This window comes from Dioscorea cayenensis, chromosome 2 (genome assembly GCF_009730915.1).
Source record: "Dioscorea cayenensis subsp. rotundata cultivar TDr96_F1 chromosome 2, TDr96_F1_v2_PseudoChromosome.rev07_lg8_w22 25.fasta, whole genome shotgun sequence".
NCBI lineage: Eukaryota > Viridiplantae > Streptophyta > Magnoliopsida > Dioscoreales > Dioscoreaceae > Dioscorea > Dioscorea cayenensis.
Window position 1 is genome coordinate 17846326 of NC_052472.1, and position 15152 is coordinate 17861477.

General features: G+C 29.5%; 1 protein-coding gene across 1 annotated transcript; it reads left to right on the forward strand.

Annotated features, from left to right (window-relative positions):
* Positions 1 to 9588: 9588 nt before the first annotated feature.
* Positions 9589 to 14842, forward strand: LOC120280075 (protein NRT1/ PTR FAMILY 8.2-like). Its single transcript, XM_039286808.1, is given in 5 exon segments — positions 9589 to 9754; positions 10949 to 11166; positions 11923 to 12482; positions 13822 to 13990; positions 13992 to 14842. Coding segments are annotated over 5 exon segments (1761 nt in total). The 5' UTR covers positions 9589 to 9648; the 3' UTR covers positions 14700 to 14842.
* Positions 14843 to 15152: the final 310 nt, after the last annotated feature.

Genomic DNA, 15152 nt, shown 5'->3' on the forward strand with positions numbered 1-15152 from the left:
CCTCTTATTTGTTCATACTAGTGTCTCAAATTCTCTCTAATCTTCTTAATTTTGGTCTCGCTATTGATAAGATTCCTGGTTTTAATTCAAATTTAATTCACAATTTTAATCATCTCATGTTCGCTGACGACCTTATTCTTATCATTCGAGCCTCTAGATCCACAGCCCGTAATATCAATCTTTGTCTGAATTTCTACTCTAGCTTTTCAGGGCAATTTCCTAATTACTCTAAATCACAAATTTTTTTTCCAACCTGGTGTAACTAGCATATTTCCAAACGTATTTGTTCTATTTTAAATATTTACATCGACCTCTTTTCCCTTTTTACTTATCTCGAATTTTTAATTTCTCCCTAATAGAATCACGCATACGCTTTTTAAAAAAACATGGTTGATCGAATTCGTCGTACTTGCAATAGCTGGAGCCGGTTCCATCTTTCTTTGACACCATAGTTGGTGCACCACCGTACCTACCTGTCCTTTGACACCTCTTGTGGGGTGGCACTTGTCGCCTGTTTGTTAAAACCAAACCCCTCTCAAAATATTTAAAACAAAGATAATTTCCCTTTCTCTCCCTTGAATAGCCAAAGGGAGTGCCATAGTGCCACATTGAAATTCAACTTTAGATTGTTTATAGGTTGTGCCGATTGGTGAGTTTTCTCTCTTTGCTCAATTTCTTCTAAGTTTATATTTTATTTTATTTTTATTATAGAGACTTATCCTGCTTTATACCTAATTTAATTTGTTTAATTTTTGTTGGATTATTTGTAGTGAAAAATTGATATTTGTTGGACAATTGTTAGATATTTATTTGATTAGTTGTTGTGAGTTCTTTTATTATTCATTAGGTTATTTGTTGAATAATTGTTGTATTAAATAATTGATTATAAATTTGTGTTAAGTTGTTTTTTAATTGCACTCTATGTTGCTTTGGTTCTTAATTGTTAGTTGAGTTAATTGTTACTTATGTAGATATGCAGAGGTTTTTCCACCTAAACCAAAAATTTATGAATTGAGAACACATGTTTCTTTTGAGACATGCATTGCAACACAAAAAAAGAATTTTTGAAATATTGATTATTATAAACCCAAGTTTGAATTAATATAATTTTTAAACATTTATAAATTTTAAAAAATTGAATTCAGTACTTCCTTAATTTTGTTTCTAGTTTTGTCATTGCAGTATAAGCGTACATTTAGGTCCTTTGTAGAGGTGTTTATTTAAGAAAGAATCTGAGATTGAACTCCAAAGATTCAAGGTTAGGGTACATGTGTGTTGATGTATTAACTTCATGCCTTTGTTTACCCCTAACTTCCCTTAAATGGGGTTGCTTGTTATCTATTTATATATATAAAAAAAAAAGTATAAGTGCACATTAAAGCAATAATAGATTAAACTCATCAATTACATTTAAAAGTTTAAATTATTGTTTATGTTGGTCTTTGATTTGAAAAATAAATCTACTTATTATTTCCAAACTATAAGAATTTTTTATTTTAGTATTTCATCCGATATAAACTCACATAAATGTGTTATTGATTGTGCATGCCTGTGTTGAGAAAATACTGAACAAATAAATTTGTATAATTCAAAGGCTAAAACAAATAATAAAGTATATTTTAAAAACTAGCATACTTGCCAATGAGCTTATAGCTTAGTGACACAACCCATTTACATAATATGATGGTAGGAGACTTTTATTAACTGAGTTCAAATCCTCTTTATTGCAATGTGGTGGCAACAGGCCCTAGTGTGTGGCCAAGCTTGCAACCAAAATCTTGCATCCCAATTGTGGGCATAGAGTTGGATGATCAATCCCTAGGCATCCAAGTACAACACTTTTTTGATAAGCACTTTATTGGTTTTCCCAAAACTAGTAGAAGTTTAAATAATTTTTTCCGGTAGATAAAATATTTTATTGGATTAAAATAACAAATTCGAAAGAGTTCAAAGGCCAGTGGCATTGGTCGCACTACATAAAGTGTTGGTGGGGGATTTAAAAAGTTCCAAATCTACCTTGCCCAATTACTAATTACAATAATGTTTAAATGGGTTCTAGGTGGGTCTCTCTATAGGAGTTCTATCTTTCTTTACCAAAGCTGCATGGTAAGAGAGATTTATTAGTTCATTATGGTTCATACAAATCTTCTGGTTGTGCATGTAGCAGACTTTCATTGCTCTATGGAATATCTGGCCACCAAAACTGATGCATCTCTATATAGTATGTCCCTTGATAAACCCTTAAGTAGGGGTGTAACACTTGTCGAGTCTATTGTCAGACATATATAAATAAATGTTTTGAGCCGTCTTTGAAGTGAAATAGGGACAAAGAGTTCATGTTCCTTTTATGAAAAGGTCAATTTTGCCAATATTGGTTTAGATCATCCATACGAGAGGCCCAAAGTTCGAATCCCTCCTTACTTATGATGAATAGAGTAAAATGTAGCTTTCTCATTTTATTAAAAAATAAATAATTAGATAATTAAAATCATTTTTCATATTCATATACAAGCACCAAAGGGTCATATCTAGCGGTACTTAACCTTAATGAGAAAACTTAGAGTGAGACATTAAAAAAATTGAGTTCAAGACTCATTTGACGTAATAATATTAACAGATCGTTGGTTGTGGGTGCAAGCTCGCAGCCCAAACCCCTTGTCCCTAACTGAGAGTGCGCGGATAAGTTTTTGAGCCATGTGAAATACGGACAAGGAGGTCATTTTTCTTTTTTTGATAAATCAAAATTTCATATTCATATATATGTTTCATTAATAGGGCCAGATAGGTTAAATTGATTTGTTGACTTGACTCAAATGTAGGAGTTAGTAAACATAAAATTTCCACGAAATTGTAGACCGTTTGTGATGGGAACAAATGCATATTAAATTAATGAATTAAAGTCATCGATGGTAGAATTGAAGATCACGGAAGCAAGTAATGCAGAAAGAAAAAGCTCCTTGATGGTGCCAATGGGAAACAGCGTTGTCTTTAGTTCTCAAGCCAGATGTTCATAGCTCACATAAATATATAATTTATATATCATGAAATAATGCCGAAAATAAATAAATTTTTTATAACTAATTAGTCAACAAACAATTAAAATCAAAATAAACAATTTTTTATTCATGGGTGGAAATAATAATGATCCACTAATTTTTATTCTCTGGCTTTGATCCTGAATTAATTGATGGTAAAGATGCACCAATAAGCAAATTTTCACTCAAAATTACCATATAAAAAATTAAATAGAATTAAAATAAAATTATTTTTTAAAATAAATTTCAAGCTTAGAAATGCCTGTATAATCGAGTCAAGTGAAACACAATAACATTGAATTTTGAATAAATTATGGCCAGTGTTAGCTATTATAATTTTTTTTCTTTTAATGATTGTGGTTTATCTATCTTTTAAAAAAAAAAGAAAAAAAGAAATAGCATCTAGTCACCCAATAATCACTTGTACACAAAAACAAACGGAGTATTTTTCTAATGAAATTATAATTTCTACTAGTCGGAAAAATGCATCAATGACCACAGAAGGATGTCATGGTGATTAGACATTCTACCCGATAATAAGAAAGTGTGTGAAATACAACGAACTCCTTGATCATAGATAACATTGAAATAAGCGGGAAAACTACACCCAATCAATTTTTTTTAAAAAAAGATGAATAAACTACTTCTATTAAACCCAAAAACAAGTACAAATAGACTCCTACCGAACCGTAGGATACAAAACAAAATTCCAACAACCACTAGGCGTGATACACCCAATCAATTGTTAGCTATTGTTAGCTCTAGATATGAGTATCACCATAAAAGTACGAAACATTTAAATGTTAAGGAGTAATGAAATAACATTGTGGACTCCACTAAAATTTTTATTTAATGTTTACGATTTTTTTAAAAATATATTTTTTATTAATTTTTAAATCTACCTTATCCTTCCGGTAACTGTGAGTCCACGTTCTTTGCTACCTCTTGTGGTTACATGGTTTTCTATTTAAAAATAAAAATTAAAGAAATTTGGAGCATGCTTTGTCCTTGTCTTTTTTGTTGTGTGGTAGTGGCGACAACATCAACGAGTGGATCTTTTGGCAGGAGCTTTCTCGTGCAGCCAAGATAGGCAATTCTTGCTCCCTTGATTGATGTCAATAAATTACAAATATTAAAAATTTTAGAGTTCCATATTTTTCGAATTTATTTTATGGTATGTTTTTCTGTGTCTGTGAATTTTTTCTTGATCCTGAATAACCTTACTACTAGAAAGTGGGATTTTTTGACGGGTAAATGTTGAAGGCACAAAGGGAATTAGTTTTTCATGAAACGCTTACCTCATTAACCTTCACGGGTCGTTTGTTTTTTGGGGAATTGTACAATGTTTTTCCTTGTATTATATTAGCTTTTAATGTGAGATTCATGAAAGGGAGAAATCTGAAAAGCAGAAAAATGGCCATGCATGTTGAACCGTACCTTATTGTTTTATTATCTTGTCATATTCATTACTTCTTGCATGATAATTTTTCTTTTCCACAGATTCATCAATAAAAATAAATAATTAATAGCAAAAAAAAAAAAATTTAGGTGCCAACTATCTTTTAGTTTATTGGTGGATTCTTTGTGCATTTAGTGAAAAATGGGTTTTTTTTTTTCCTACATACCCCTGCAAAAATATGGAAAATTGTACTAAATAAATCATTAAATTATTTTAGTAAATAAAAAATCACCTTAAAAGGTAAATATGTAACGTAGGTAGTAATATATGTAGCATGACATTTAATATATGCATGTAAAAGATAAATATTTCACCCATTTTCCTCTAGTATTAAAAACTATGGTAGGAAATAATCTTAATTTTTTAATCTTCACGTATGAAAGGAGTAACTTTGTAAAAAATATATATAGCCAAAAAAGACTTTGTAACCTAATGGCATTTGTCTCACCACGAAAACCGAATTTGAAATGTTTAATGGTCTTGAATTCAAGTCTGTTGGATATGTTGATAGTAAAAATTTTCTGGTTGTGGGTTCGGATTTACAGTTTGCATCTTGCGTCACTGGGTGAGAGCGAGCAGATTGTACGTTTAATTCTCGGTTTATGCACATACCCTTTTAACTAATAGTCCTTGTCGTATTATCATATATATATATATATATATATGGAAAAAAAAATCATCTGTGGATGTTCGTATGAACGTCCGCAGGCAAGTACAGTGCCAATTAACATGCTACAGTTAGACATAATTAAGGGTTAGTTGGGTTGATTAGTTTGGTTTTGGTTTTTTTTAAAAATTTGCGGTAGGGTTGGACGGTTTAGATTTATCCAAATACTGTGCACGAATTGATTGAATGTTTTAGATCAAATCACTGTGTATCCCACTTTGGCACGTGCTAAAATTAGACATAATTAAGGGTTAGTTGGGTTAATTAGTTTAGTTTTGGTTTTAAGTATAGTACGTAACACTATTTATAAAACAGTGACGAACCGTTAGATCGCAATGTATATAATTTCAAGTATTTAAAGAGAAAATAAAATAAAGAAACTGTGGAAGATCAAATGAATCTTTAGAACACTTTTTATCAAAAACCAAACTTTTGATGCAAAAATTGGGAAGTATGGACAAAGTTTGAAAACCAAGTCATATTGATGTGGATCATGTGGATCATGTGTTTGTCTATGTGTTGATCTGAATGCCTCCAAATTAGGGTTCATGGTATTTGACAACAAAAAGTTGCTTGTTTGGTTTGCATAAATAATAAATAAGTAAATAAATAATATTATTAGTTAAAGATTAGTTTGTTTACATCATCCATACTTTGATTCAGCAAGTTCTAATTAAGCTCATTCAATTGTTAAACACCATTTTTATTTTTTAAGGTTTATGCATTTGTACTTTTGATAAAGTAATGTAAGTTGGATTCATATTAATATAATCATGTGACCATTTTATAAATTATTTTGGTAGTTTTTTTCTTTACATTATAATGGTTGGATAAGTTCAAGTTAGAAATTATTTTGGTATTATCTCATGTTGACTCAGAGTTCAACTTAATTTTTTTTTTTTTTAGAGTTGGAGTATATTCTCATTTAATTTGAAATAAGATTCTGGTTGAATTTAATTGAATTAAGTTTTCATGTATATATATATATATATATAACTCAAAATTTATATTAATTAGGGTACAATATAATTATTTAAAATAATAAAATTTATATTTACCGCATAAGATGAGGGCATATGTCCACGTCTATGTACATTTCTAATTTTTTTTTTTTTAAATTGTAATGAATCCACACAAGCTAATGGCTCTTAAGGAGGTGCGTAGTATGTGTGGCCCTGGATCATATATGGCTAGATTGAAAACATTCTATTATCGGTGATTGCCCAAAAGAAAACATGATTTTTGTTGTATTTTAATAAATTATAATAAATTTATTATCAACACTCTGAATTGTGTGATATTTTTTAATAAGTCATTGCTTTACTTAGGATACGAGAAAGCATTTCTTAGTTGATATTTTAATAATAATAATAATATATCAATTGGGTTGTTCCAGTCAACTTGAGTAGTTTAAACAAATAATTTTAAGTTTAATTTTTTATGCATAAAAAAAATTCATTGGTAGAAGTTATTTTTTTATAGATCCCACAATACTTCACACGTGATTAGTTTAGAACCCGCGACTTCTAAATATCACTGAGTCAAAATTCATAATAATAATAACAATTTTATTAATAATAATAATTTTATTATTCTTGGTTTTATTATCATTTTTTTTTCCCTAAAATCATCATATCACTAGGTATGGTTGTAATCACTGAGCCAAGACCCATGCTATGAAGTCTGATGTTTTTAACAACTAACATTATAACTAAAAAGACTTTTTAGTTAGTTGAGTGGATCTAATCACTTGCAAATCAAGCTTTAATAACAGTATTAATAATTAATATTTTTGAAGTTCATCATTTTAAAAAGTAATAATATTTAAAACATCAATAAATTCTTGTTAATCAAATCCAAAAAGTATCTTCTATATATATATATATATATATATTAAATATAATTTTTAAAATAAATATTGTAATCAATGGAAAACAAATATATATATATATATACACATTATGCTAAAGATTTATCTATTATTTAATTTTTTATTAATGGTTGGTTATTTGGCTGATTAAGATAAATATACAAAAACATGGACAAATGAAGTCTCAAAAATTTTTGTATGTCTTGAACTTAATTTTTCTCATGATGCTTAATTTAGTTAATAATTCATCTTAATTATTTCACTACAAGAAGATGCTGAATTACAAACCATAATTTAGTAACGGACTTGTTTTGTTACTAATTTGCAACGGATTAGTAATGGATTATCAATCCGATTCGTTTTACAAAATGAAATTTACATTCATTTTCAACATTTGAAATGTAAATGTCATCCGTTGGCAATAAGCAATAAAATGATGGTACTAATAACAAAGAACCAATTAATCCAAATTTGATTATTTTTAAAGACTTAATTAATATAGAGTTTGCCTCTAAAGCCAATGACATATTTACATATTAATACTGATTTTTGTAATAAAGCTAGTGTCTGAGCATATTTTAAAATGATAACTAACAGATATTAACCATTTTTTTCTTAATTTATTTTTATGAGGAAATGAATAAAAAGCCCTACTCAAATTCAGTTATCCACAACAAAAAAAAACCCTACCAGTTTCAATATTCGCACGAAGTCTCTCTATTTTTTAATAAATTTCTTTTTCAATCCTTCCATACGGGGTGAAGTTTGGAGTGTTTTGACAAAAATACCCTCCACTCATTGTCTCGCCGTCAGTTGCAAATCCCGATGAGGAAATGATGATCATAGGTTAATTTTCCATTTAGAATCTTAATGTTTTGCTTACGAATACGCTTTGTAGTTTATGATTATGAGTTCCCGTATACAATACAAGTTTTTTAATTAATATTCTATGTTTTCATTAAAAATTTTACTTCCTGATTAACATATAGTATTTGTGTAAAAAAAACTAAGTGAAAAAATGTGAAAAAATGATTGAAATGTTGGCTATCATACATTTTTTTTTAAAGTTGGACTAGATTTGGTGGGATTTTTCCCAGCAACATTGAAAAGTAATTTTAAAATTATTTAAAAAAAACTAACGAAGTGAAATGTGATGACTAAAAAAATAAATAAATTGATTTAAAAATGAAATTCAAATGTCAGAGTGATCGATTATGATGTTTTAAAACTTATAGTCATATAATTACTTTTTCTCTTAATTATATTTTAATTATATTTATTTTTTATATGATTTAATTATTAATTTTAAAAATTAAAATAAAATGAACTTTAGACAAACCTAGTACACTAACTTAATGAGGTGGAATTATGAAGATGCATTAAAGATTGATTTATTTTCCATTAAGAAAGAGAGAAAGAGAGAAAAAGATTGATTGACTGATTGATTGATGTTGTTAAGCTATTCTTTTGTTTTTTTTATTTAATGCGTGATTTGAATGCTGATGAATGGGAAACAAGAACATTTTTCCACCGTAAAATAATTTAAAATTTTATTTTTGAAGATAATTAATAATTCTTAAATAGCATGCATGTATGGGCATTTATATGATAAAAATGAAATGTGAAATGACGGTCACATTGCTTTCATAAATAAAAATAAACATTAAAAAAATAATGAAATTTAAAATGAATATTGAGAGGACATATTAACACAAAATAATTTTTTGAATATAAAGAAAAATCATGTTACAAATACAGAATCTTGTCAAGATAAATAGAGCTCAAGTCATGTATTGGACCATGTCATGCCTTTTTATGTATAAATTCAAAATAAGCATAACAAAAATTTATATATTTATATAGAAAAGATAACTTAGGCAGCTTCCCTAAATTACTATTTTTTAAAGATGTTTAATCACAACCATTGGATTATTCAATGACTGTTTCTTTATATAGTTGCTGTATATTTTTTTCTATTCACGAATACGACACTGTAAAACGTGTTTTAATACTTTGTGAACGTCCCTAAATTATTTATCCTCACACACACACACATATATATATATATATATATATATCCAAACACACACAAGAGAGAAATACCATATGTTAAAACAAAGTCCCATGTTAGATAAATAAAAACCAAACATGAATAAAATAATAACAATTAATGAGATCAAAGCACCAAAATAAAGTCTCAACGTACTTTGAACAAATAAATGGTCAAACAAATTTTAAAACCAACCAACATAAAACAAAAACGCTTTAATTTCTTCTGGCCGTCTAGGATGCCCCTTGCTCATTCCAACATCTTCATTCCTTCTTCCATAAAAAACAAACAATAATACACACACAAATATAATAATATTGCATGGGAATTAATGACATTTGTTACAAAAAGAGTCTCTTAACAATTACAACATAATAGACTTGATCAAAGGCCGTCTTCTAAACATAGTTTATGAGTACAAACAATAGCTATAAGACATGAAATACAAGCTATGATATAATACTTATGTTTTGATACTATTCTTTGAAACTAGGATAGGGTGAGATGGAGATACAATTGGGTGGTGAGAGTAAGGTGGGTGGCTCGTTTAAGAGAGTTTTCACCTCCATGTCACCTCCGGGAAACTTGGTCACCAATGGCTCTGTTGATATTCATGGACATACTGCTGATAAATCAACTACCGGAGGATGGAAGGCCTCACCTTTCATTATTGGTTTGTATTTATATATATGGTTGTTTTAATTAATTTTTTGTAATATTTATAAGTATGTGTTTACTATTTATTTTAAAAAATTGTTTAATTGTGGTTGATTTGCTAATATAGAAATTTTTAAGGTGAAATTTTTCTTTTTGATAAAATGTTTTCAACTTATTATTAAAATATATTTAATATTTTAGTATATTAGGATTTTAGGGGGAAAATGTTTAGTCATAAATAATAAGGGAACTATGTATTGCTCAATATTTTTTTAGTATTAATCTTAAATAACTTTTGCAATGGTGAAAACAAATGGCTGTTTATCTAATTATGTTTTTTTATTATTTTTCAAAAGTTCTTATGAATTTTATATAATAATTTATTCATCATTTTTATTTGGAAAGCTTGTTCTAAAAACACAATAAAAACAAATAATAGAGGTTTAGATTATTTACACAAGTAGTTTTGAAATCGAATTTTTTATGTTAAAAAAAAATAAAAAAAAAATAAACTAAATAGAAACATGTTGAGAGAAGTTTACTCTTTCATATGCTTTGAGTCTTTTTTCTAGGACTAATTTAGAATTGGTGGGTCTTAAAATTCGAGCCAACAACAACAACAAAATAATAATAAGAATAAGTTTTTACAAAAAATTATAATATTTAAAAATGTAAATCAAATAACTACCTCTCCAATAGGAGACATAGTATTTTATGTCTCCAAACTTACAAAAACAACATGTTTGAGAGATATACTTTTTTTATAGTTTTCTCCGTATTTAATTTTAAAAAATCACCAAAGGGTTCATAGCTTAACAATATTTAGCCTTTATTATAGAAAACGAGGGTGACATGTTCAAAAAGTCTTGAGTTCAAGACTCATTGAAAATAATAATTGTAACGATCACTAGTTGTGGGTGTTGGCTCATAGTTTAACCCTCTCATCCCCGGTTGAGAATATAATATGGGTTTGATGATTAATTTCTAACCCGTGCGCACGCCTCTAATGTCTATAGCGATTGTCCTTTTTTGTAAAAAGAATTTTTTTTTGAAAAACCGATTGATCAAAAATAAAAATAAAGAAATAGATTTTTGTAAAAAAATCAAATCAAATAAATTAAATAGAAGACAACAACACAACATTAATTGAGCACAACATTAATTGAGCAGTGTGTGTATATATATATATATATATGTTGGTATCATGCAGTGAATGAGGTGGCGGAGAGGATGGCATTCTATGCTATAGCAGTGAACATGGTGGCGTACTTAGTGAGGGAGATGCACCAATCTTTGCCTGATGCGGCCACCCATGTAAACGATTGGGTTGGTGCGGCCTTTGTGCTCACCATCCTTGGCGCCTTTCTTGCTGATGCCTATCTCGGAAGATTCCTCACCATTGTTATTTTCACTCTCATTTACTCTCTTGTAAGTACTCTTTATTATTATTATTATTAGAAAAAAATTTTAAAAAAAATAAACACGTGGTTTTCCAGTTTTGCGTGGGGATTTTTTTTCGTTTTTAAACTACTTAATTTTTTAATTATTAAAAATTAAAATATTATTTTTTAATTTAGTAGAGGTAAAATTATCAATTCAATTAAAAGTTTACCATGTGGCAGGAAAAAAAACATAATTTCATTTTATTTTTGTGATTTTAAGTTTTTTTAGTTAAATTTTTGAAGTGATTAATAGAAAAAAAATACCATTAACAATATTAATTCTTTATATTTGACAAGGGTATGGGCTAAAAATTTACCACGTGGCATGACAAAACATAATTTTGTTTTGTTTTGTAATTTTAAGTTTTTTTAATAAAATTTTGAGAGTGATTAATAGAAATATATTATATAAACCAGCTTCTAATTAAAATAACAATTTTACCCTTGTTAAATATATAAAAACTAACATAATTATTTTTTTTATTAGATAAAACAATCACATAGTTTAGCAAAAGAAGGAAAAAAAAACCACTTCCAACTTTTATAAAATTTAAAAACGACAAGTTTTTTATTTTTATTTTATTATTATGACAGGTGAAATAAGTTGAATATTTCTCACAATTTTATTTTACTGGTCCACCTCCCAATATACGAGTGTATTTTAATTGAAGTGATTTATCCAATTTTTTTATATTAAAAAATACTCCTCACAATTTATAACTATCCAGTCAAACTATAACAGGGAATGATCATGCTAACACTCTCAGCGGCCATCTCCAACCTCCGGCCACCACCATGCACCGGAAAACAATGTCCACAAGCAACAACAAAACAAACAACATTTCTCTACATCTCACTAGCCCTAATTGCACTGGGCACTGGAGGCATCAAGCCATGTGTGTCCTCCTTCGGGGCCGACCAGTTCGATGAAAACGACGAAAAAGAAGCTCAAAAGAAGTACTCATTCTTCAACTGGTTCTTCTTTGCCATCAACATGGGAGTGCTCATGGGAATCACATTGATGGTTTACGTGGAAGTGAAGAAGGGTTGGGTTTGGGGATTTGGTGTGCCGACGGCATCGACGGTGATGTCGGTGGTGGTGTTGGTTGCCGGAGCTCCGGTGTATAGGTACCAGAAGGCAACGGGGAGTGCTTTGAGTAGGTTTGTGCAGGTGGTGGTGGTTGCATGGAGGAATCATTGGAAGGGAGTTGGGGTTGTGAGGGTGGAGGAGTTGTATGAAGTTAAGACTAGGGAGTCTGTTATTGTTGGTGCTAGAAAATTAGGGCATACATCTCAATACAGGTATGTGTTGTTTACTTCCTCTCTTTTATTTATATTAATTAATTTTTATTTTTGGATTTTTTTTTTCAAATTATTTTTTTGTTTTTAAGGATTTTATAAGTTTTAATTATTTTTTCCGGTTTTGCCCTTGTGGTTGTTTCGGGAATTAATGTGGGTGTATCAATGAGAGTGAATAATTCTAATAAGAATAAAAGTGTATTTATCATAATTGTTTTTGGATTTTAGGAGCTTTATTGTCAATTTTAATTCTTGTGTGAAGCTCAAATTAATAGGACTAATAATATGGATGGGAGGGAATTTATATATGTACTTTAAAATTTTTAAATTAATTATTAGTGGTAAATAAAATGATGTAGAACAAGATTTAATATTTGTATCATATATAGTTGTAATAATGTAATGGTAGTATAATTGTCTCTTATACAGAAAGTTGAGGGTTTGACTTCTTTTTAAAATATGATTAAGAATTTAGTGGGTATGTGAGTGTGATGAGTTATCCACATTGTTAAAATAATAAAAAAATTATATATGTGGAATATATAGAAGCAAAAGAAGTATAAATATGAAAACTATTAAAATTATATATATTTAATCTATTCATGTGTTTTGTGGAATTTAGAGTAAAGTTTTGATGTGTATAGATTAAGGTTGAGGGATTGCTAAAATGAATAAAAATAAATAAGTTAACCCGTTTCTTAATATTCCACCAATACTTTTATATCTAGTACAAATATAATTTATTCAAATAATAGTATTATCAAACATAAAAAAGTTATTTCAGCCTAATAATAATATCAAACATCAACTCTCTGTATTAGGACACTAGTGGAATTTTAATGCTGAGGTTTTTTTAATATATCAAAATATCATATATTTCACTATAGATCAATTTTTTAAATATTTTGTGGTCATTGATAGGAGTCAAAAATTTAAACTACTTCAAAACGAGATATTGAGAACTTTATAGAGATAGGTGGATATTTATATTAACTATTATTAATGTATATATATTACTAACATTATATGTGGACATCTATAAATATTTTGTATATAATAAAAATCAGAAAAAGGGAGATTAAAAATGACAGGTGGGGTTGAGATTTAGAGAGACAGGACATAAGAAGAGAGGGGAATGCAAGGACTTTTGAATGCTAATCTAATGGTCTTTAGGGAGCGTATATTAATGCAGCTATACCCTAGCACATACAAATATATATATATATATAAAGCCATTTCCTTTAATTTTATTCATTTTATAGATCATTAAAACAAACATTAATATATTATTTTGATATACATGCTTAATTATGTTTTAACACCAAAATAATTTTCCCCCTAGTTTCTTGGACAAGGCAGCAGTTATAACAGACCTTCATGATCCACAAAACACAAGCAAATGGAGACTATGCACAGTAACACAAGTAGAAGAACTCAAGTCCTTCATCAGAGTCCTCCCAATCTGGGCTTCAACCATTGCTCTCTCCATCTCCTTCGCTCAACTCTCCACCTTTCTTCATCACCCAGTCCACCACCATGGACCGAAAACTTGGCAATCACTTCCTTATCCCCCCGGGAAGTGTCGCTGTCTTCGCCGCCCTCAACGGCCTTCTCCTCGTCCCTCTCTACGAATCCATTGTAGTTCCCATTCTCCGTCGCATTACAGGCCATCGCCGTGGCATCACTTCACTCCAACGCATCGGTGTCGGTCTCTTCATCTCCATCTTTGCCATGGCTTCTGCTGCCATCATAGAAAGCAAAAGACGACATAATCAAGACTCATTAAAAATGACTGTTTTCTGGTTACTGCCTCAGTTTTTCCTCATCGGTTCGGCTGAAATATTTACTTACGTAGGTCAACTGGAGTTTTTCTATGATGAGGCAACTGATGGAACAAGGAGTTTAAGTAGTGCAATGTTTTTGAGTGAGATTGGAATTGGGAGTTGGTTGAGCACTGCACTGGTGAAGATCATTGAGAGAGTGACAGGGGGAGTGGAAAAGGGGTGGTTGAGAAATAGTCTTAATGTGAGCAGGCTTGATAAGTTTTACTGGGTTTTGTGTGCTATTAATGCTGTTAATTTTGTGGTTTATGTGTTTGTTGCAATGGTTTATAGAGGGAGGGAGGAGTCCCATGCAAATGATGCAAAGGTGGTGGATGAATTTAGTGTTGTTGGACGTGGGGGTGATGAGGAAGAGTTGGAGACTAAGTGGGATAACTGAGAAAAGGTGGTGGTTTGTTTGGAATATTGTTTGGTTGTGTTGTTTAGAATAATGTAATGTTTATGTTTTGATTGTGATTTGTAAATTGAGATTGATAACATTTGTTTGAATTATAATGTTTGATCGTTTGGGTATTTATAAAATTGGAATAAAAATTTAGATAAATTTGTTTAAAGAATACTAGTTTTTGAGTCTCAATATTTATGTGTGAGAAGGTAAATTTTTGGGGTGGGTACCGTACTATAGTCATTTATTATTTTTAGCATCGAATCTTAATTTGCATTATTTTGGTCACTCAAATTTTATTTGGATTTACCTAAAGGGTATCAAAAGGATTCCGATGAAAATTTGATGATATATACACCAGATTTACCACGTCAACACTCAGTTCACCACATCATCTACATACATGGACATCCTACATTATCAATGAGGCCATATGATTACTTTTAT